Source organism: Aspergillus saccharolyticus, assembly GCF_003184585.1.
Source record: "Aspergillus saccharolyticus JOP 1030-1 unplaced genomic scaffold BP01scaffold_15, whole genome shotgun sequence".
Classification (NCBI taxonomy): Eukaryota; Fungi; Ascomycota; class Eurotiomycetes; order Eurotiales; family Aspergillaceae; genus Aspergillus; species Aspergillus saccharolyticus.
This window is the reverse complement of record NW_020290625.1, coordinates 353,972-373,113: the sequence shown is the minus strand read 5'-3', so window position 1 is coordinate 373,113 and position 19,142 is coordinate 353,972. Positions and strand designations below refer to the sequence as shown.

The 19,142-nt window shown below is 51.3% G+C and overlaps 9 protein-coding genes across 9 annotated transcripts; 6 read left to right on the top strand and 3 right to left on the bottom strand.

Annotated features, from left to right (window-relative positions):
• Window positions 1-144: 144 nt before the first annotated feature.
• On the top strand, window positions 145-2,644 carry BP01DRAFT_319286 (ferric reductase family protein). The gene is made up of 2 exons (XM_025572664.1): window positions 145-583; window positions 638-2,644. The coding sequence occupies exons 1-2, from the start codon at window positions 423-425 to the stop codon at window positions 2,529-2,531; spliced, it is 2,055 nt and encodes a 684-aa protein (XP_025431306.1). The 5' UTR covers window positions 145-422; the 3' UTR covers window positions 2,532-2,644.
• A 287-nt stretch (window positions 2,645-2,931) lies between these two features.
• On the top strand, window positions 2,932-3,813 carry BP01DRAFT_356816 (uncharacterized protein). The gene is made up of 3 exons (XM_025575042.1): window positions 2,932-3,002; window positions 3,079-3,420; window positions 3,524-3,813. The coding sequence occupies exons 1-3, from the start codon at window positions 2,988-2,990 to the stop codon at window positions 3,608-3,610; spliced, it is 444 nt and encodes a 147-aa protein (XP_025431305.1). The 5' UTR covers window positions 2,932-2,987; the 3' UTR covers window positions 3,611-3,813.
• On the bottom strand, window positions 3,621-6,165 carry BP01DRAFT_49025 (serine/threonine-protein kinase). Its single transcript, XM_025579897.1, has 3 exons — window positions 5,305-6,165; window positions 3,943-5,257; window positions 3,621-3,895 (listed from the first exon to the last, which is right to left on the bottom strand). Exons 1-3 carry the CDS (start codon window positions 5,870-5,872, stop codon window positions 3,808-3,810), a joined length of 1,971 nt encoding a protein of 656 aa, XP_025431304.1. The 5' UTR covers window positions 5,873-6,165; the 3' UTR covers window positions 3,621-3,807.
• Window positions 6,166-7,373: 1,208 nt separating this feature from the next.
• BP01DRAFT_356813 (cupin domain-containing protein) lies at window positions 7,374-8,574 on the bottom strand. Its single transcript, XM_025575041.1, has 3 exons — window positions 8,228-8,574; window positions 7,818-8,049; window positions 7,374-7,722 (listed from the first exon to the last, which is right to left on the bottom strand). The coding sequence occupies exons 1-3, from the start codon at window positions 8,323-8,325 to the stop codon at window positions 7,693-7,695; spliced, it is 360 nt and encodes a 119-aa protein (XP_025431303.1). The 5' UTR covers window positions 8,326-8,574; the 3' UTR covers window positions 7,374-7,692.
• Window positions 8,575-9,075: 501 nt separating this feature from the next.
• BP01DRAFT_49003 (uncharacterized protein) lies at window positions 9,076-9,452 on the top strand. The gene has a single exon (XM_025579896.1). The coding sequence runs from the start codon at window positions 9,111-9,113 to the stop codon at window positions 9,417-9,419; it is 309 nt and encodes a 102-aa protein (XP_025431302.1). The 5' UTR covers window positions 9,076-9,110; the 3' UTR covers window positions 9,420-9,452.
• A 74-nt stretch (window positions 9,453-9,526) lies between these two features.
• Window positions 9,527-9,932, top strand: BP01DRAFT_48991 (uncharacterized protein). Its single transcript, XM_025579895.1, has one exon. It carries the CDS (start codon window positions 9,589-9,591, stop codon window positions 9,802-9,804), a length of 216 nt encoding a protein of 71 aa, XP_025431301.1. The 5' UTR covers window positions 9,527-9,588; the 3' UTR covers window positions 9,805-9,932.
• A 596-nt stretch (window positions 9,933-10,528) lies between these two features.
• BP01DRAFT_382761 (uncharacterized protein) lies at window positions 10,529-10,870 on the top strand (the record flags this gene model as incomplete). The annotated part of the gene is made up of 1 exon (XM_025577390.1): window positions 10,529-10,870. The coding sequence occupies one exon, from the start codon at window positions 10,529-10,531 to the stop codon at window positions 10,868-10,870; it is 342 nt and encodes a 113-aa protein (XP_025431300.1).
• Window positions 10,871-10,886: 16 nt separating this feature from the next.
• BP01DRAFT_296570 (Zn(II)2Cys6 transcription factor) lies at window positions 10,887-13,192 on the bottom strand (the record flags this gene model as incomplete). Its single annotated transcript, XM_025571846.1, has 2 exons — window positions 10,887-12,961; window positions 13,021-13,192. Coding segments are annotated over 2 exons (2,247 nt in total), but the record flags the coding sequence as incomplete, so codon positions are not given.
• Window positions 13,193-17,780: 4,588 nt separating this feature from the next.
• Window positions 17,781-18,717, top strand: BP01DRAFT_356810 (uncharacterized protein). Its single transcript, XM_025575040.1, has one exon. The coding sequence runs from the start codon at window positions 17,886-17,888 to the stop codon at window positions 18,243-18,245; it is 360 nt and encodes a 119-aa protein (XP_025431298.1). The 5' UTR covers window positions 17,781-17,885; the 3' UTR covers window positions 18,246-18,717.
• The last annotated feature ends 425 nt before the right edge of the window (window positions 18,718-19,142 follow it).

Below are 19,142 nucleotides of genomic sequence, written 5' to 3'. Positions count from 1 at the left end.
TGGAGTCAATTTTGGAGTGGAGGAAGAAGTCATTCATTCATTCCGAGCTTGAGCACATTTTGGCCCGACTCGGTTTGGCGTTGAGCACATTTTGAACCCCACCAACCAATCACACGGCAGTAAATCGCCCGCCAGCCCGAAACCAGCGGAGGAAGAGCAGATTATGAGCAGATTATTATCAATTCTGAAGATACAATTTCAATTCGTTTGCTGTTTGTTCTCCCCACTTCCTGGCATTTTACTTCTTAGTATTTGTCCATGACGCGGTATCAGAACTTTGGTTGAATAGCTGAACAACTCACTCCGTGGTCCTGGTCAATTCGAGATGCTTTGAAATTCCTACTACTCTCTTCCTCGTCGCCCTGTGTCATCTTCGCCATTGTCCATCTATACCCGAGTGACCGCAACACCGCCAAGGCAAGATGGACATGGACATGTCAATGTCGGGCATGGGCCACATGTCCATGGGAGATGGCGTGCCCGGCCTGTTCTATCTCCAGAAAATGTACTGGGTGGTCATTGGGAGTGCTATTGCTGCCGGAACTGTAGTGAACCTCCTCAACCGCTATCTTGCCTATCAAAGGTGATGATTCCCTCCATCCGTGTTCATCTGCCGGTACAGGACTCACATCTCCAGACTACGGGACACCTCCCTCACACCATCCAAGCCCAAGTCAATATTCTTCAACCTCTATGCTACTCTGACAGCAGTTGTCCGCGAGGCCAGCTATGCGACGCTGCCTCCTCTATCTATCCGCAGCCACACTTTCCACTTTGCGCCACTGGGCCCAGTGGCTGTGGTGTTGGCCAACCTGATTGTAGTGCTGGTCTTCTGCTTTTACAAGCTGGACACGACGGATCAATGGAGCTGGGAAAATGTGGGCTACCGGACTGGATTCATCGCCATCGCGCAACTACCCTTAATCTTCTTGCTGGCCGGGCGGCAGAATCTCATCGGTGCACTGGTGGGCATGAGCTATGAACGCTTGAACTGGTACCACCGATGGGTGGCTCGAACGCTGTGGCTGACGGCCACCATCCACATGGCCTTCTGGTTCCGCGACTGGGGCCGCTACAACTATATCTCCTACGAAATCAAGAACTACCCATTAATCGCTCGAGGACTAGCCGCCTGGGTCATTCTGACCTGGATTGTGATCACCTCGGCAGCGCCCATCCGGAGATTTGGGTATGAGTTCTTTGTCCTACAACATCTGGTCACCTTTGTGGGGTTCATCGCGGCCGTCTGGCTGCACGCGCCGGCCGAGGTCAAGGTCTGGGTCTGGATCCCCATCGGGTTCCTCGTCTTTGATCGAGTGGCGCGGTACATCTGGGCCACATATAACAATCTGTCCATCTTCCACCGATCGAAGTCCCCACGACACGCCCTCTGGGCCAACCGGGCGACTTTCACCCCTCTGCCCGGTAACGTTACCCGTGTCACGGTTGAGAACCCAGGTGTCAGGTGGAAGCCGGGTCAGCACGTGTTCTTGACGTGTCACTCGATTGCTCCCCTGCAGAGCCACCCGTTCACAATCGCGTCCATCCCGGACGACAACAAGCTCGAGATTTACGTCCGTGCTGAGAAAGGCGGGACCCGCCGGTTCTTCCGCTACGCGTCGAAACGCCACCATGTGCTCGGGTCAGGCGAGACCGCATCAGCCCAGACGGCGCGGACGGTGTTCCTCGAAGGCCCGTACGGTCAGATGCGCCCACTGCAGCAGTTCGACAGTGTGATTCTGCTGGCTGGTGGCATGGGCGTGACCTACACCATGCCATGCGTGCGCGATATTGTGGCCAAATGGAAGGCCGACTGCGCGCAGGACAGCGCATCACCCAAGCGCCTCGCGGCCACCAAGCGAATCCGCTTTGTCTGGGTCATCAAGTCGCGCACTCAGCTCGGCTGGTTCGAGAGCCAGCTGCAGTCCGTCCTGGCCGACGCAGAGGAGTGCCAACGTGCTAACCCGGATCTCATCCGCGAGATTGAGTTAAGCATCTACATCACCTGCGATGAGAAGCTGGAGCAACCGACCCAAGCCACCCTCTGCGCGCAGACCCCATCCACCACCGTGGCTCCGTCCCGAGCGTCGATGGAATCGGCCGACGCGAAGCGGAAGGAGCAAGTCGTGGAGAAGGATGATATTTCCGTCAGCGACACTGGCTGCCAACCAGGCGGGGGCTGCTGCTGCTGCACCGCCGCCATCGAAGATGAAGACGAGATCACCACGACGAACAAGTGTACTTGTTCAGGACACGCCGCGGCTGCATCGGAGAAAGCCATTGACGAACAGGTACCAAGCGATATAAAACTGCGGCCTCTAACGGTGCTGGCGGGTCGTCCGCAGACGCGGAATATCATCCGCAAGGTGCTCGAGCGGGCCGAGGGCGAGAGCGCGGTGGTGGTGTGTGGGCCGCAGGGGCTGGCGGACGACACGCGGCGCAGCGTGGTGTCCTTGAGTGATGAGCGGGCGGTGCACAAGGGCACGGGGGCGCAGGGGATATATCTGCATATTGAGCAATTTGGATGGTAGATATGATGATGTATACGATGATACCACGATTGATGTGTTATTTACGAATTACTATAGTCCTTGTAAATATATAGATAAAAGACAATCCATGAGTCGATGTAATGACAAGCGGATACCAAAGGATCAACGATTCAACCAGTGTGATAGACTGACAGACTGATACTGTAACTACCTACCTAGTAGTAACTACTTGTTAACTACAGCCATGAGTCAACCACCCATGACGTAATCAGCACACCTCCAATCGCGACCACCATAACCCAACCCAATCCAGACCCCGACTGCAGCTCCGGTCTGCAACTCACTACCTAACCTACAATAGTTTCAGTCCTTCTCCCTCTACTCTACCAGCAACAAAAACAACACAACACCAATCCAGATTACTCTACCAAATTCCCACACTCAACCTCCAGCCGACTCAATCTAGACAACACATCCCCATCACCCACCACCAAAATGGTCTTCCGTTTCGTACGCTCATCCCATCCCCCACCCCCCTTCTTAAACCTCAACCTCAACCTCAACCGCAATCTAACAAAACGAACAGGCGAAAACCCTCGACCCGATAACCATCTTCCACACCCCCAGCTCCACGACCTCGAAGAACGCCCTCAAGATCCTGCAACGCGCCTCGACGATCGCGCAATCGCCCGACACGGCGCCGGCGGGCGGCCGCGGCGAGTTCCAGTTGGAGATCACGACGGCGCCGCCGACGACGGACCAGCTGCGTAATATCCTGGACTACGTGACAGGGAACCCGGCGGGGGCCGGGGCGCCGGACAAAGGGGCACGGTATGCGGTGGGGGAGGTGGTGCGCGGGGCGCGGGATGCGGAGGATGCGATGAAGAGGTTCAAGGGTGATCCTGAGGGGACGTTTGTGAGGCCTGTTGTAGGTTTTTCCATTTCCCCCGGGGGGTGGTGGTTGAGAGACGAACGGGTTGTATGGGCTTAAGTGCTAATGTGCTGGGCTAACTTTCTTTCTTTCCTTCTAGACGGTCGATTGGACCAATGGACAGGCGGTCGTCGGGGATAATGAGTCGGAGATCCTGAAGATGGTGCAGCAGCTCAATGAGAATTGATTTGATCACCAGCACCAGCACCAGCTAGCTCAAGATTACTTGGATCACTCAACAGGCAAACTGTATTCTACGAGACGCTGTATCATACACTTCTCCCCTCACTCTGAAAATACCCAGCCATAAAGCATTAATTCATACTCGCTCAATCAACCCCTAACCCGAGACCCAGCTCGTGCTAGAATGAACAACCATGCAGACTAGAACATCGTGCCGAAGCTGCCGTCCGTGGCGATCGGCTTGCGCGGCGAGCTGCGCCCCATCCCGTCCATGGCTGGCTTGCGGTGCCTAACATCATTAGTAGAGCCCATGAACCACACACGACCAATACGTACCGGAATGTGAACCCGACAAACAGTCCCTTGCCCATCTTCTCGTCACGCTCCGCCATTTCCTCCAGCGCCCGCTGCTTGTCGTGGACTTCCTTGTACTTGGCCATGTCGGCCTCATTCGTGAAGTCATCAAAGTAACCCGCGTCCGTCTCCGAATCCAGCTCGGGCACGAATGGCGCACGTTGCTCACGCAGGGCCCCGAAATCGACTTCGCTGAAGTAATCGTGCGAGTGAATCTCCTGAATGTTCTTGAAACGGCGGTCCTTGGCAGCGACCAGCTTCGTGATCAGGTCCCATGTCCGGCGCGACAGGAAGTAGTTGGGGTCTTCATAGACAGGCTTGCGCAGCACCTTCTGCCAGTTCTTCAGATTCTGCCAGGTCTCATCCACCGTCGATCCTGCAAACGGTGGGTAACCCGCCAATGCCTCGAACAGCATGCACCCCAAGCTCCAGTAATCCACCGTAAAGTCATATTCCTCGCCCTTGAGTACTTCAGGCGCCATGTAATCTGGAGACCCGACGATAGACTTGGCATAGTTCACCTGACGCTCCCGAAGCGACCGATATCCTTGGCGACGCTCTGCCACCGTGCGCTGTTCCATGGGACGCCCAAACGGCACTGGAGTGTTGCCTACCTCCTCCAGCTTCACGCGCATGGATTCGATCTTACCTGGATTCAGCATTCCAGCTGCCAGGCCAAAGTCAGTCAACTTGACGTGACCGGTCGAATCAATCAGAAAGTTTTCGGGCTTCAAATCTCGGTGGATATAGCCGAGCGCGTGAAGCGCATCGATGCAGCTGAACATTTCGGCAATGTAGAAGCGAGCATGGCGGTTGTGCAGCACCCCAGTGTTGTTCAACAGTGTACGGAAGTCACCACCCGGAACATATTCCATCGCCAGGTAGATCTGATCTTCATCCTGAAAAGCGTAAAGCAGCTTCACCAGCCACTCACTCTTAGCCGCTGTGAGGATATCACGTTCCGTGAGGATGTGACGGATCTCGTCAAGCTTGAAGAGCAACTTCTTGCTCATCACCTTCAAAGCGCACACTTCCCGTGTATCCTTCTTCTGTGCCAAGTATACTTGTCCGTATCCTCCTTGTCCGACCTGGGTCAATATTTGGAAATCGTGCTGGCGAAGTCTGGTTCGGCGCTTGCGAAGGTGGGCCCGCTCCCGACCCAAGTATTTCATGAGTGCGGGTTCGTATTCTTCCATCGACGTCAGGGGCGGTTCCGGGTATGCGGCGCGAAACTGCGTGTAGCGATTCTGTCGGTTATGGACATAGCTCAGCAGATCAAAGTAATGGTCGAGGAAATCTAAACAGTCAGCACGAAATCGGGAGCTTCACATCTAGGAAACCTACAGAGCTGGGTGACGTTGACCAGGCGCTTGACCCGGGGGGTCTGGAGTTTCTCCAGCTCCTCGGGAGTCAGACCCCGCATCGGGACCTGTCGCCGCTGGATGCTCTCCAAATCCCGGGTCTGGTATGGCTCATTTCTAGAAATCGCGGCCGCCGCAGGGTTGGGACCCAAATCTTTGGCGAAGCGGGTTGAATTCGGAGGCGTGTTCTCTTTATTCGATTTGCGCGTCGGGCTGGCGGGGGTCTGTCGGATGACGCTCTCATTGAAATCCTCCCCCGCTCGCGGCGGAGAGAACATGGGGTGATTGTAGTGGTTATTTGTATTCTTCGTCGAAGAAGTGGGATTGAGCTTCAGAGCCTTCTCGAACACATTCGGCAGGTCGATCGCGCCGGGAGGCAGGCGGTTTTTGCTTGGGCTTCCTTGAGGGGTCTGCACGGGGCTGGTGAAGGCTGTGTCGGCCGGTGTCGAAGGACGATCCAACAGTTCGTTGCCGGCACGTGTATGAAGGAGAGGGGGCGGATTGGGGAGACGGAAACCGGAGCGGTCACTGGTGTCGAGATTGAGAGCCATGATGATGGGCGCAAGAGCAAAAGCTCCGGAACGAGACGGGCGCAATTAGCGATCGAGTGGTCCTTCCGTGCCCGATGGGACTCTGGCGACCGGAAAACAACTGGTGACCAAAAGTAAATCGGGATTTAGGCGAGATCCCAAACACAAGAGGGGCAAGGGGCGCAATTAAATCACAGCCAGAAGAGCGCTAGAAGAGGGGAGGGAAGCTGAAATCAGGAAAAAAAAAAAGCAACCAAAGTCACGTTGAAGTAGCAACACAACGCGCCACAAGATCGGACAATTTGGATCAATCGCTCTCGTTGGGTACAAAGGAAGAGGGAGGAAGGGATCAGTCACTGCGATGTAATGATAACAGAGCTTCTTATTGGGGTGGTCTGTGTCTGAGCCCCCAGGGTGGAAGTGGAGAGTGAAGAAGAAGAAGAGGATGAGAGGGAGTAAGAAGGGAGAGGCGAAGAGAGGATGAAGCGCTGAGGGTGTAGAAGTAGTAGCAGTATATGAAGGTGCCGCCGATGATGATGCCTTCTTTTCTTGTTTTATTTCAAATCTCCCCTTGGTTGTGGTAGAAGTGGCAGCAACCAACAACCAACTTAGAGAGCTCTCAAAGAGTTTATTAAGGAAAAGAAGCAAGCACAGCAAAATCCCCGCCTACAGAGCGTCAGAGCGCAGCAGCAGCAGGAACAGGAACAGGAACAGGAACAGACAGGTTGAGCCAGCCACACGATTAATTGAGTAACTGCCACCATCTCTCCATCCTCTCCTCTCCTCTTCTTCTTGGCTTTCTTCTTCCACCTTTTGTCTTAACTTACTTCTTCTTGCTTCTTCTTCTTACTCAATTCTCATCTCCTCCACCCGTGGCTGTCAGCCAACGAGAATCTTCCGAAGTGCGAATACCCCTCGACCCAGCTGGCCGTTGCCCCGTCAACTCCCTTGTTCCGATCTCCATTAACATTGTTATATTGCATCGCAATCTAATCTGGTTCCTGGCTAGATGATTGGGGGATACCATGAGGCTGAGGAGGAATCCCGAGCAGGCACCAGATCCATGTTCCTACGGAGTAGTAGTTGTGTCGACTTTCAGCTGGCATTTCAATGGATCAATTGCCATCTAGTTCGATCGACCGCGATCCATGGGTCCGATCGGATGGGGACAGGAACAAAGTGGGTTGGTTGGCTTTGAGATGCTGGAGAATGCAATTGTCAGTACGTACTACGAAGAGATGAATGGGAAGAAGACTCAGGAAGGAGAAAAGTCTGTCTTTGATATCCATCGTTCACTCGCATCCGAGAATCAACAGAGCCCGACCGAGACGGGCTTCTACGCTACGCTATCCACTCGACCACGATCCGTGCCTGTCTATCCCACTCCCTCCCCACATCTTCCCTGCGAGGGGGTCACCGATAGACTCCCGGTTGTGCACGAGGTCTCCCCGGCAATCGTCATTCAGTTACTCCAGGAAGGATTCCTACGGTCATACTCGAGTGGCTCGAACGAGTCTAATGTGCTGCTATTTTCATTCCAACTAATCCAGATGCCTGAACTCATCCTCGTCATTCCTGGGCCTTTTGATTGATCTCTGGGCAACGGCCGTCAACAAACTTGGAAAGGTACAAGGACGATGGGGTCAATGCCCCCCCTCTCCCCCCGATGAACCATGGATCGAGATGTGACCCATCTCGACAATTCTGTCGCTCTTATTATCAATTGGTCTAGGCTGAAATCCTTCAGCCCTTCCGCCTTTTATTTCAGCAAAGATGGCCAAGGCATCACCCATGACATCATTCTCCATCCTCGCTGTTTTGCTTTGATCTCGTCGCGTTTCTTACAAGACGCCCTTGGCCCGTTGTCCCGTCTGCCAACCCCATTGCAGTTAGTGGCTTTTTCTTACTTGCACTGGGCCCCGGTCGGCAAAGGCAATGAACAGGAGAGGAGAAAACGCGGACTCACGTAGAAAGCCAATCCATAGGAAGGAGTGGTGAAGGTGATCTTGGCACCCTTGGGGAAGTGGAAGACATCGCCGGGCTTAGCCGTGACCTTCTGCCCGGTTTCGTCGGAGATTTCGTACTCCCCCTCGAGGATGATCTTCATCTCATCGTAAGAGTACTCGTAGGTCAGCGGAGTGCCCTTTTCCAATCGATAGAAGCCTGCCGACATGGGCTTCTCGGGGTTGTAGTCGTCCCTGCAGGTTGTTGTTTCATCAGGTTAGCAACACCACCACCCTTGCATAAAAGAGGTGAGGAGGACTGTGCACATGTTTAATCACGCGAAAGACGAGCACAACCTTATTTCTCTTTCTCTTCTCAAAAGAAAAGAGGAGGGGGGAGGTAAGGAAAAGAGAACTTTAGAAAAATACATACGATGAATCCACATCACCTAGGAAGGCATTCTCATTGGCAATAAGAGGAGGCTTGAACGTCGACTGCGCCTGTTGGTGGTATCTGAAAGCGACGGACATGGTTGCGACGGTGTATGAAACGGACGCAAGGATGGTAGTTGATTGAGTCTGATCTATCTCGAACCTGAATCAACCTGAACTCACAGATGACCCTGTGCCAATCTCTTTATATCGTAGCAACTGGCACCATTGAAACACACAATCCCCATCATCATGCTTGGCTACATGGATGGATGATAGCGATGGCTTTCAATCCTTTGCCCGTGTGAGGAAAGAAATAGTGCAAGGGACTGGCTCAACGGATCGAACTTCTACAGTAGGAGACATCTGGTGCCGTGTTCCCCATGGGAGTCGACTGTGTATGCTAATCGATAACCACTGGTAGTTACTAAACTGTAAGTGAACCTTTCCTTTCTCCAATTGAGGGGTAAACGCAGAATGGACGGATGAGGGGGTACGGGTACGAGCTTAGGAGTGGAGAGCGTGCCTGATGCTCCTAGTCCTCTAACTACGTAGTTACACTGGTTCCCTCTTGACTAAGCTGAGAGATAACAGCCAGAAATACTGGAGTTGGAGTTATCCCCAGGGAGGTTATAGAATGGACGATAGAGTACCTTAGTTACGGGCCCCAGAATTGACAAGAGAGAAGAACCATGGGAAGTCAAGTCAAGTCAAGTTAGTCAGTGAGTGACTGGAAACTTTTGCCCAGAGGGGTTAGTACTTCCGCTGCAGCGCTGCTTGTCTTGTCAGCTGGGTGGGGGATAAGTTAAATTGATAGATAGTGAGAGTGAGATAAGTGCAAGTACGTGTGCGCAGTGCACGGAGAACCTGCCCCTCACTCGCTCATGTTGTTCTATCTACTTGTTGCGTGGATTTGGTGCACTGTATTGCAGGCTGCTAGGGAGGGGGATCATGGATGGTCGAGCGCAGTAGGCTCGCTGGCAGTGCAGTGCAGTGCAGTCTGCACTGCTCTTGGCTATTGGTCATATCTGGTGTTCCTGTATAGCAGTAAAGCAATGCACCTGTACATTCGTGGGTGGGTGCACTGCAGACTAAGAGACAGACTTCCATCCAAGAAAAAGAGAGAGAGAGAGAGGTACATACTTGTCCACTCTCGGTCTGTGCATACCGTCAACCATACAGAAAGAGGCTAGATTGGAGACTGAAGCCAGCACAGTAGTTAAAACGTACCTTAGTTGGGAAAAAGTCCTAAGCACTCTCTCATAGCACAACCACCGGCTGTAAAAGAATCAGGGCCAGAGAGATTTAGCCCAAGCCAGTAAGAAAGAGAGAGAACACCTTGAGGTCTTCTTTCCCGCGGCTATGCCTACTCGATTCTGCTCGCTGAGCCAGTCACTCCCATTTCTTTCTACACCTTCTCTCTCTCCCCCTTTTTGCCTTTCTCCTGAAGCAATATCTTCTTTTCATGCACCTCTGCCGTCATCTTCTCTCGCATCATCTATCACCCATCATCCATCATTCGGATCAGCCCATCGAAACTCAAATCCAGCACAGGTTGCAACTGCTTTTCTCCATTAAGTACTTCCCCACTGGCAATCCACAATCACAAGGCAGTGGAGAGAGAGGGTCTCCGAGGCTGTTGTTCGGTCCCTCAGGCTGTACTATTATATAGTGTTCTCATCCACCCACGTCTGCTATCATCCGCTTGCTTCCCCCTCCCCGCTTTCCTCCTCTGTTCAGTCTTTTGTAGCTGATGCGAGAGACATTACAATAACCAATACACAAAACATCGAAGGCGACAAGACCATCAACAGCCCAAGCAACAAACTATCCAGTTTCCACTAAAGCGCAAAATACACTCTCTCCCTGTGCAGTCATCCGACGAAAGTTCCACGCGACAACATCCCCGGTCGGTACGGTACTTTCAAGTAGACAGTTGTATCCGATCAACGTCCACTGTCCACTGCGCCAATTGCCGTTCGAGATCCACAGATCCTCGAGCAAAAGAGTCGAGGGCGACTTCTGCGTTCTTGAACCCGCCCAAAAGTGATTGCGCGCAACTTTTCCTCCGTATAGTGACAGCATATCTCGGGCATCTGCCCTGTCCCACGCGCCAAAAGAATCATTACAAGGACCGTCGCAACAACTACAGAAAACCCCCACCGCAGCAATAGTCCTCGGGATCGCCGTGAAGGCCGTATAGAATGTGATTGCTTCGTTGAACCAAAAAAGAAGTTCCAACTCAGAACGCCATGCTAATCCCTCCAATCCAGATTCGTAAGCCCAGCCAAATTTTGTCAAAATGAGTTATACACTCAAAAAGTCACAAACCCACTGCGTGATGCTGGACGCACATTCCGCAGACCCCAGAGAAGCCGTCCCACAGCCCCGCGCAACAATGGCTACCGTGTCCATGACAAGCGAGCTAGAGCCTTATCTAGCTTCCCTCCGGTCGTACCTAGCCCAAAGCAGTCCTACGCCCCCTGCTGAAACAGATTCGGAAGACAACGTGAGCGATATCACTCGGCCTCACGGACGTCGCACTCTGCAACGCGAGCGGACGAGTGCGAAAGAAAAAGGTGACGACAGTCGTCCTGGCTCGAGGGGATCGGTTGCGGAGAATCCACCTTTTCAGGTCTGTTGAGAGGGGAGGTCACTTCTCAAGTGGGATTATCCCAAAAACACTGTACATATGAGCCAACGTTCGTCACAAGATCATAAACAGAAAGGTTCTGTTGGGAACATGGCACAAGATGAGAACCAGAATAATGCGCAAAAAAGAGCTTACCTTCCCAACCCCACTCCTGCATCACATTGACCCAATGCAGGCTTCCACGCACGGTTCGGTCAAATTCTATGTTTTCTAATGGAGATATTGCGGAGCTCCGCCGTGGCTTCGCTGAAGAACCCTTGGTCGGTCCCCGTTCGGCCACACCCGGTTTCCTCCAAGGCTCGGCGCAGTTGCGGTTGAAACCAGGACCACCTGGCCCATGGCCCATGCGAGGTCCTCGGTCAGCTACAGACTTTGGTGTGGTCATGTGGTTCGGTTGTCTAAGGCCACGAGTGTGTCGTCCTCGGGTGCCATTTTCTGCCGCATCACGGCGATCCCAGACCTCATGAACAATGTCGATGCAACGATCGATAGACCCAAGCATGAGGCGTGATTGAATTGCTCGCCAACGGTCAAGCACCCATTGCCGATCCTCCTCTTGTTCTGCTTCACACCCAGCCGCCAAAAGAGGGAACATTTGAACAATGGTAGTACGGGAGCTGGGCGGGACGGTCGCGAGCAGCATTAGGACACGCTTGGATAGCTCCGATGCTGACTCGGAGGGCATTTCAGGGACTGCCTGGTGAAGATACAGGAGGGTCGCCCAGCGGTAAGCGTGTGCGGTTTGGATACTATGCTGTACTTCCGACGTTGGGTCATCTGGGGGCTCGAAGCAACTGGGGGGTTCCCATTGTTCGACGAGGCTTTTCAATTCTATAGCCTGCGACACAATGGAGAGGGTGTTGGAATCTGTTTTGCGGACTCGCTGAATTAAGCGTGCGACCTGGTGGATCAACGGGAACAGAGTGGTCGCGCAGCCCATGAGGGGATCGATCTCGTGCACGGCATCCTTGGGTGACTGAAAAACAGAAGTATCTACCTCCTGATCCCCGGATTCCTCCTGGGACGTCAGGCGAGAAATCACATCCATATATAGCCAGGTGTTATACAGAAACCGAATTCTATCCAGGTCACTGCCACACATCCCGCTCTGAAGACCAAACCCCACAACCTGTGACACCAATGCTTTGGCTCCCCGCAAATGCTGGATACATGTGCGCGTGTGCTGATCCCAGGTCTCCGCAAATGCTAGCGCAAGACTCGTAGCCAAAGCTGCATCTGCCCTCATGTTCTGTATGTCGTGCACCATGTGGGTGATACTCTTCCGCATATGCTCCATTCCATGAACCCTGAGACCGGGATACTCCTTGCTTGAATGGAACGCTGCCAGAGAAAAGACAGCATGGTATAACGCCGGTGTTTCCTTGGCTAGTGGCCAGACTAGTGTCCGCCACGGGTTCTCATGGGCACCATCTTTCACAGACAGAATTCCACAAGTGAATCTGTCAAACTGCAACACCAACATTTCGGGACTGACTATGCTGAATCTAGGCTCAGAGAGAATCTTGGGAGTCACTGTTGCATTGCTGGAGAGAGCAGGGTTGATGCACTCTGTGCTATTCAGGAGACTCGATCTCAAAGGCTGTTCCGACCTTTGTATAATCTCCTCGATGTCATCATCCTCGACCTCTAGCAAGGCCTCAAAACTGAAACTTTGGTGCATCTGTGGGCTTTCGTCGTCAAAAAAGCCATGTTGGACTGGTCTTGGTTGCATTCCTGGGTTAGACATTGACGTGTCGGAGGTATAAGAAGAGGGCTCCAAGGGTGGAATATCTGTTAGAGAGGGGGCCAGGGTGCTTTCATCGAGGCCTCCCATATCCAATGGGCACATCAGATCCTCTGCAGGGATAAAGAGGTGTTGTTTCTGGACTAGATTCGATCCTGCAGATTTTGAAGTCGGCTCATCCTCTCTAGAGATGCCGAGGGTTAGTGCAGACTTGCCACTCCTCGGTGGGGATAGGAGCAAAGCATCGGATAGTGACTTCGACCATCCTTCTGTAGATTGTGAATCAGGAGATGTTGAGAAGTCGACACTAGACTTCCGGCCCGGCGGTGACGAAGTAGCTGTAAATAATGCATATTAGCTATATCCAAGACCAACCGGCTGAAATCAAAGAAGATACCTTTCTTGCTTCTTACAGACGCATTTTTGCAGCCGATGTTAGTGTCTTCAAAAGGACGCCATTTGAAGTCTTTTTTGTACCCCCCGCACTCTACCTTCCGCTTCTTACATTGAAGGCACGTTGGCTTTGACTCGTCACATTTCAATCGTTTTGCCTTGCAGGTGATGCAGCCTGAGTAAAGAAGTGATAAGAGCGTCAGCGCACTGCGCGTTTGAATAAAATTTGAGTCATCATCATCTCTCTTGATGCTGTAGGTTCACTCGAGAAACCTGTTCCCATTTGTCGTCTCAATAGATTACTCTAGGAATGAATGGTACCGTACCGTTACGGCTTTTGGACTGCTTTGGCTTGTTAGGGTCCCTGGAGATACCAGACTGGCTTGTGGTGGTGGGTCTTTGAGAGGAAGAATTAGGCTTGGAGGTTCCCTCTGTGAGGGGAGGCGAAGGTTGAATGTCTAAGATAGCAGACGGAGAGGGGATCCTGATGTCTTCCATGCCCGGTCCAGGTCTAATGATGACATAGACTTAGCCAGGGTCAACGTGGTAGCGGTGGGAAAGGAAAAAAGGCTAGGGGTGTTGTTGTTTTTCCGAGCAGGAAGGATAATGTCGCGGAGTATAAACTAGCGGACGAGGGAGGTGAGAAATCACGAAGCTCGATTCGCGAATGAACAAGATAAATCTCTTTAGATGAGCCGGATGGCAGAGTAATCAGCGGAGATAGGGAAGGTGTGGGTGGGTGATAGATAACTCAGTGCCCCGACAAGGCCCCGGACAGTGAGGAGAAAGCGCCATGAGGGTGATAAGAGTTGCACTAGAGCAGCAGATTGCGGAGACAGCTGTGCGAGTTGTACAACGCGGATTCGTCGGTTTGTAGCAGGAGCTCAGACAAAGGCCGGGTTGGTATTGTAGCCAGAACGATTGGAGCTGGAAATATTACTTTCCTGCATTATTCGATGATAATACATGGAGGGGGTGGAGGCAAACACATCCATTCGCATCTTCAACATCCCCAGAACTTCAGTTAGCCCCGAAGCATCCGGTCCACCAAGCTTATCTAGCAGTAATACAAAGTAAGAAAAAGGAGGGAAAGCAAAACCCCCGGCCATCCACTGCAAAAGAACAAAACTGCAATCCAAGACGCAGGAGGTCACAGTCGGCAGGGTAAATTGAGGGGTTGCCACATGAAGAGCGAGCGGGTTGGAGAAACGAGAGAAATCGGCGAGGTTCGACTGGTCATGGCGACCCGGAATGGTGGGAGGAGATCCCCGTGACCCTCCCGCCTCCGTACTTCCTGTAGAGATGCAGTCAACTGCCTTGCCTCGGCCTCTGTCGTCAACTATACCCATCCTGTTAGGCAGATTCGTTTCTCGCTAGTTTGCAGTCAATGTCTCTGACAGTCCTGCATTGCACACAGTAAACAGCGAATCTACTGCTTTGCTCCCGCAAATTGTCCACTATACTACTAACAAGGAGTATATAACAACGCCGCTTCCCTTACAACTTATATACAAGTTACACTTCTTTTCCCTCCTGACGGTCAGACGCTCGGTCGGGTTAGACAAAGGGAAAGCCTACTAGCCAGCTGTAAGCTTCTTGAATGCCGACCTGGCACTAATCATCGGCGCAGAGCAATATGCGAGGGTGTTCACTGATCACACATTGCTCGGTTCATGTAAGGTATGTGGTCAGTCGACCAAACCGTCAACTGGTTTTTTATAAGTTCTAGTGTCATGGTTCAATTCTGGACCACGTCTGCAGGGTCATCGCATGCTGAACGATGCTGGACAGTCCTTTCAGCTTTGGAGAAACCCCCTGGCCTGGGAATGACATGGGCCTCCAGAATAACTGCCAACCTCGTGTTCGCCGCAAAGTTTGTGGAGTTCTTGGGCTTCTGCCCAATCAACGATGGACAGCAACTCGAATCATCCTAGCTGTTCGAGTTCCATACAATTTGCCGGTAAAACCAGGTGTAACAGTTAAGCTTTTCTATGCTATCAATACTGTCCGCGGATGAATAGAGTATATGCCGTGCTGGTCACGTGAACGGCATTGAGTGAGCACCTGCAGGAGAGTTGCTAGTAACCTGGATCCATGCCTAGGACTAAGGCTGAAGTCATGAATGAGTACTCCCTATCGTCAACGACGATGACACATGACGTATGCTTCATCAGGATGTTACATGGGATCGTCGTCAAGAGGCATACGTTTGAAGTCGCCTCTGCCGTGCGCGCTCATTATCGTCGGGCTGCGGTTGGCTCTTGACCCCCGTACGCAATCGGGGTGGAGATCGCAAGGCACTCGATCGACGAGATGTCCGATAACGTCTCCGCACGCTATCGCAGAGCTGACGGGCTGGTGCAAGCGTTTGAGTGCTGTCTGAGATCTAAGAAATATACAATCTTGCAGTGGCTAATCTATGTACTATCCATGATGACACTGAACCGAAATTGCTCGCCGGTGACAGGTCAACGATGCCCCAAAGAATATTCTAGTCATCACACCTTATCTCTTGAAGGTTTGCTAGCAAAGGTTTTACTTTATACTCAATCACTCGGTAAACTCGTTGAACATTCTTCTTGCTTCCCGTGTAAATATCTCTCTTTAAGACAGCACCACTGAGTATACCACTCGAATCGCAAAGGGTCTTCAACTCGATATCAACATGTGCATCATAATTCATGTTTGCAATGTTGAGTTTACTATAACCAGCTTATCATGTCTGTGTTATCGCAATTGTACCGGAGAATGGGGTTTGCTAGGATTGATCTGAGCCTCTAGTACTGAGATGCATTCAGCGAGTGCTCTTTCTGTTCGATTTTGCGGAAGACCTTTCCACCAGAACTTCGGAAGAAAGACGAATCGGGGTCGCTCATATGGATGCAACTTCCCGTACTGGATTGGAAAGATAGCTGATTAGACCACGCGAGTGCTGGAAATATAGGGGTGTGGCTAAGGCTATGCTTGCTGGCAGTTTTGGCGGTTTAGCTTTGCTGCTGCATGTGCCATCCTGCGGTCGACGACAATCTCCAATTCAAGTTCCTAATTTTCATTGACAGCGGATGATGTGTGCAATGCGTGGTCAGGCTCGCCCAAATATCCCGCATTAGGTTGCTTTAAAGAACGGCAGGAGAGACTTCATCTAGTCGCGACGCGAAGTCTTTCATTGATCATGGTCTAAAAGAGCGACTATATACTATATCTGTCTCGCGCAGCTGCAGAGCGCTTGTGCTTCGTATGACAGGGTAGCCCGGCGAACCCTCCTCTTCGGTGAGTCATGGAAGAAATTTCGTAGCGATGACAAAGTGCAATGGCAATCTTGTAATTATTCTTACTGATAAACTCATAGTCATTTGCCAGCTTATTCCGGACCCTATCCTAGTCATAGAGCTCTCCCTCCGCAATGGCTTGGGTTGTGTTGTCCATATCGTGAAGAAGCTGCTTGCCAGTCGGGTTAATATCTATAATGGAAAGGTCAACAGTATATGACCAAGCCCTTCAAGCGATGTTAGCTCACTTTCGTAGGGTCAAGAGTGCTTGACCTACCCACCTTTGTGTCAGGGCTTATTCCTCGCCTTCGCGCATCAGGACCTTTATATTCAGCCATGTTCAGGCTGCCGTTGATCTACGACGCTGGTTTCTTGAAGGACGAATTAGTGTCTTGATTGTTGCTGGCTCCATGAAGCGCCAAAGAAAGCCGTCAGCCTACACGTAACGGTTTGATTTAATCGTGCAAAGACCCTTGAGGCTTGGGAACAACAACTGCTATGCTCTCCAGACTTCTAGCTACGTTCCTATGCACCGGCAGTGTGAGACCATGCAAGTTGGAAAATAGCATGTCCGCACGCAATCTTGATCTTCTGAAGTTGTCCTACATTGTCAATTACTACACGATAGCTCAAGGTTCGGCAATTCCTTGTACTTCTCGATACACATACGACGCATCGAGCATACCGCTGCAACTTTCACTCCGAGCTAGATCCTTTTAGCATGGAAAGACAATGAATATCACAGTCAAAGCAATACAGGACATCACTGTCTATCGTACATGCAGGTTCCAGGTTATGTAAAGCTTAAGTCGGCAAGTGAGCAAGAGATATAATCCAATGTTTTGATTGGACTTTTCCGTGGTTGAAAGATGATGCAATGCTCATGCCCATTCTAGCACAGATTTTTATGAATCCAGAATAACTGCTACAAAATCAGTCATGTGGGATTGCAAACAAAATCCCATGATATAGCATTATATTGAACACCTTGATGTCCCCGAATAGATGGGTGATAATGCTAGTTATACATTAAAGCACACTCCGCTTTCGTAGAGTTTCAAGCAGATCAACTCATTCTATTGATTATATCCTCAGCACAGGATATCATAGGATAAGTGCTTCCACAAATATGCACGGTATGGCTGAGCGGACGTTTAAACTCTTACTGGGGCATACTTAGGCTGATTACCCTTCTACCTTAGAAGATCTACTCATGATTATTGTTAATCCACTTTTATGAATATACGAAGTGATGCTTACGAAGAATCTCAGTTGATCTGTATGCATTTAATTTCATTATATCAATATCGCAGCTGCCTAAATAAATCCAAATTGCACCAATTCACAGGGGATGTTCTTGCAATGCCTGACAGGGAGCTATAGCTGCGCAAACAGAATGTGGATACTCTTCTTCTCGGCGATGAGTCGCTCGCTGAGTCGCTCACGTTGGTCAAATAATTTCTCTTCATTTGAAGTTATAACACGCTTCATCATGGTGAGGACTTTCACACAGAAAAGTAGCCCGCCCACATCCATCTTCCTCACTCCTCCAAGCCTCACTACTGCCTAAGCCCCAAGTGCCATCATCAAGATCTTCGCTATGGCTCCTCAGTACCCTGACCTGAGAGATATCAACCATTTCCCCGGCTTTGCCGGCATTCCCACCGAAAACCTTGACACCGGAGTCATCACTCCTGGAACAGATGGCTGCCTTCTTCTAGAGATCGTTGCTTTCGAAACATCACCGACCCTCGTGGTTGGTACCCGCAGCAAGGACCTCCACCTCGTCACCCTGCGATTCGAAGGGGAGGACCAAGGTAGGGCTCTCGCTCAGTCTCCGCATCTGAAGGTCGGACATACCATCGCTATCCTGCACGCTCGTAAGCACCAGTTCGGCCATCAAGTTTACGGGATTCGTCTCTACAACTATCGCTCACTCAAGGTATTCGCTGAAGCCTGACTGTGCTCTGTCACCTCTCAATCCATTTTTACTGACCTCACTGTAATCCAGATTCTCCCGGGGGGCTTGGATGAGATTCTCCATCTGAGTGACGAATTGCGAGCCTGGCCTCTGAACTTCGCTCCCCATCAGAAGTGCCACTGGTGTGCCGCTGAGACTGACACGATTATAACCTGCAACGGCTGCGGCGTTATCGGATACTGCGGCACTGTAAGTAACCTCCTTTCTAGACTGGATTGAATTTGTCGAGACAAGAAGCTTGCTAATGCCGGACTAGGCTTGCCAGCTCGCCAGCTGGAACATTCGCAATCACAAGGAGATGTGCAAGGTTGTTGGCGATCAGAACTTCCGTTCCCTCATGGTTGAGATGGCGTATGAGGAAGCCTGAGTCGAGCACTCTCACTCTGAAAGAAGGAGCTTGAGGTTGAAGTCAATTCCCGTATCATGTCTCGGTGGTTGAGCTCGGGCAATATGATGGTTTGCTTTATTCAGTGTGAAATACCTTTGGTATTGCAGCCTTAAGAGGCGTTCCTGGAAAGATGGAAAGACTTAAAACCACGTCAATACCATTTCACTTGATAGTATTGACATTCTGTTCCCGAAATTTCGTAGTGAACTGACTAGCTGTCTGTACTGTAATGGTGTAAGTTATATTATCTGAAGCTAGTAAGTTAACGTCAAATACCTACCAGCCACCCCAGACAAGCGGGTATTGCGGGATGATGTGGATTGCCCGCCCCCAGACCGAGGCTGGTGCTGCTGATCGACCGGCTTGAAACGGTGCTCGGTCCGAGTTCCACCTTTAAACTGACCCCATCTCCCCGGACAACTTAAACATCCCACACATCCAACCCTTCTCCCTCCAACGGAGACTTTAAAGCGTTCTAGAGTTTCCAA

Bases quoted from the DNA above. Each gene is read 5' to 3' on its own strand.
- BP01DRAFT_319286 (XM_025572664.1), top strand. From the start codon at position 423: ATGGACATGGACATGTCAATGTCGGGCATGGGCCACATGTCCATGGGA. The intron at 584-637 runs GTGATGATTCCC...TCACATCTCCAG, and splicing joins CGCTATCTTGCCTATCAAAG to ACTACGGGACACCTCCCTCA.
- BP01DRAFT_356816 (XM_025575042.1), top strand. The intron at 3,421-3,523 runs GTAGGTTTTTCC...CTTTCCTTCTAG, and splicing joins GGACGTTTGTGAGGCCTGTT to ACGGTCGATTGGACCAATGG.
- BP01DRAFT_49025 (XM_025579897.1), bottom strand. From the start codon at position 5,872: ATGGCTCTCAATCTCGACACCAGTGACCGCTCCGGTTTCCGTCTCCCC. The intron at 5,258-5,304 runs GTAGGTTTCCTA...CTGACTGTTTAG, and splicing joins GGTCAACGTCACCCAGCTCT to ATTTCCTCGACCATTACTTT. The intron at 3,896-3,942 runs GTACGTATTGGT...TAATGATGTTAG, and splicing joins TTTGTCGGGTTCACATTCCG to GCACCGCAAGCCAGCCATGG.
- BP01DRAFT_356813 (XM_025575041.1), bottom strand. From the start codon at position 8,325: ATGTCCGTCGCTTTCAGATACCACCAACAGGCGCAGTCGACGTTCAAG. The intron at 8,050-8,227 runs GTATGTATTTTT...AACAACCTGCAG, and splicing joins CTAGGTGATGTGGATTCATC to GGACGACTACAACCCCGAGA. The intron at 7,723-7,817 runs GTGAGTCCGCGT...TGGGGTTGGCAG, and splicing joins CCTATGGATTGGCTTTCTAC to ACGGGACAACGGGCCAAGGG.
- BP01DRAFT_49003 (XM_025579896.1), top strand. From the start codon at position 9,111: ATGTTGTTCTATCTACTTGTTGCGTGGATTTGGTGCACTGTATTGCAG.
- BP01DRAFT_48991 (XM_025579895.1), top strand. From the start codon at position 9,589: ATGCCTACTCGATTCTGCTCGCTGAGCCAGTCACTCCCATTTCTTTCT.
- BP01DRAFT_356810 (XM_025575040.1), top strand. From the start codon at position 17,886: ATGGCTCCTCAGTACCCTGACCTGAGAGATATCAACCATTTCCCCGGC.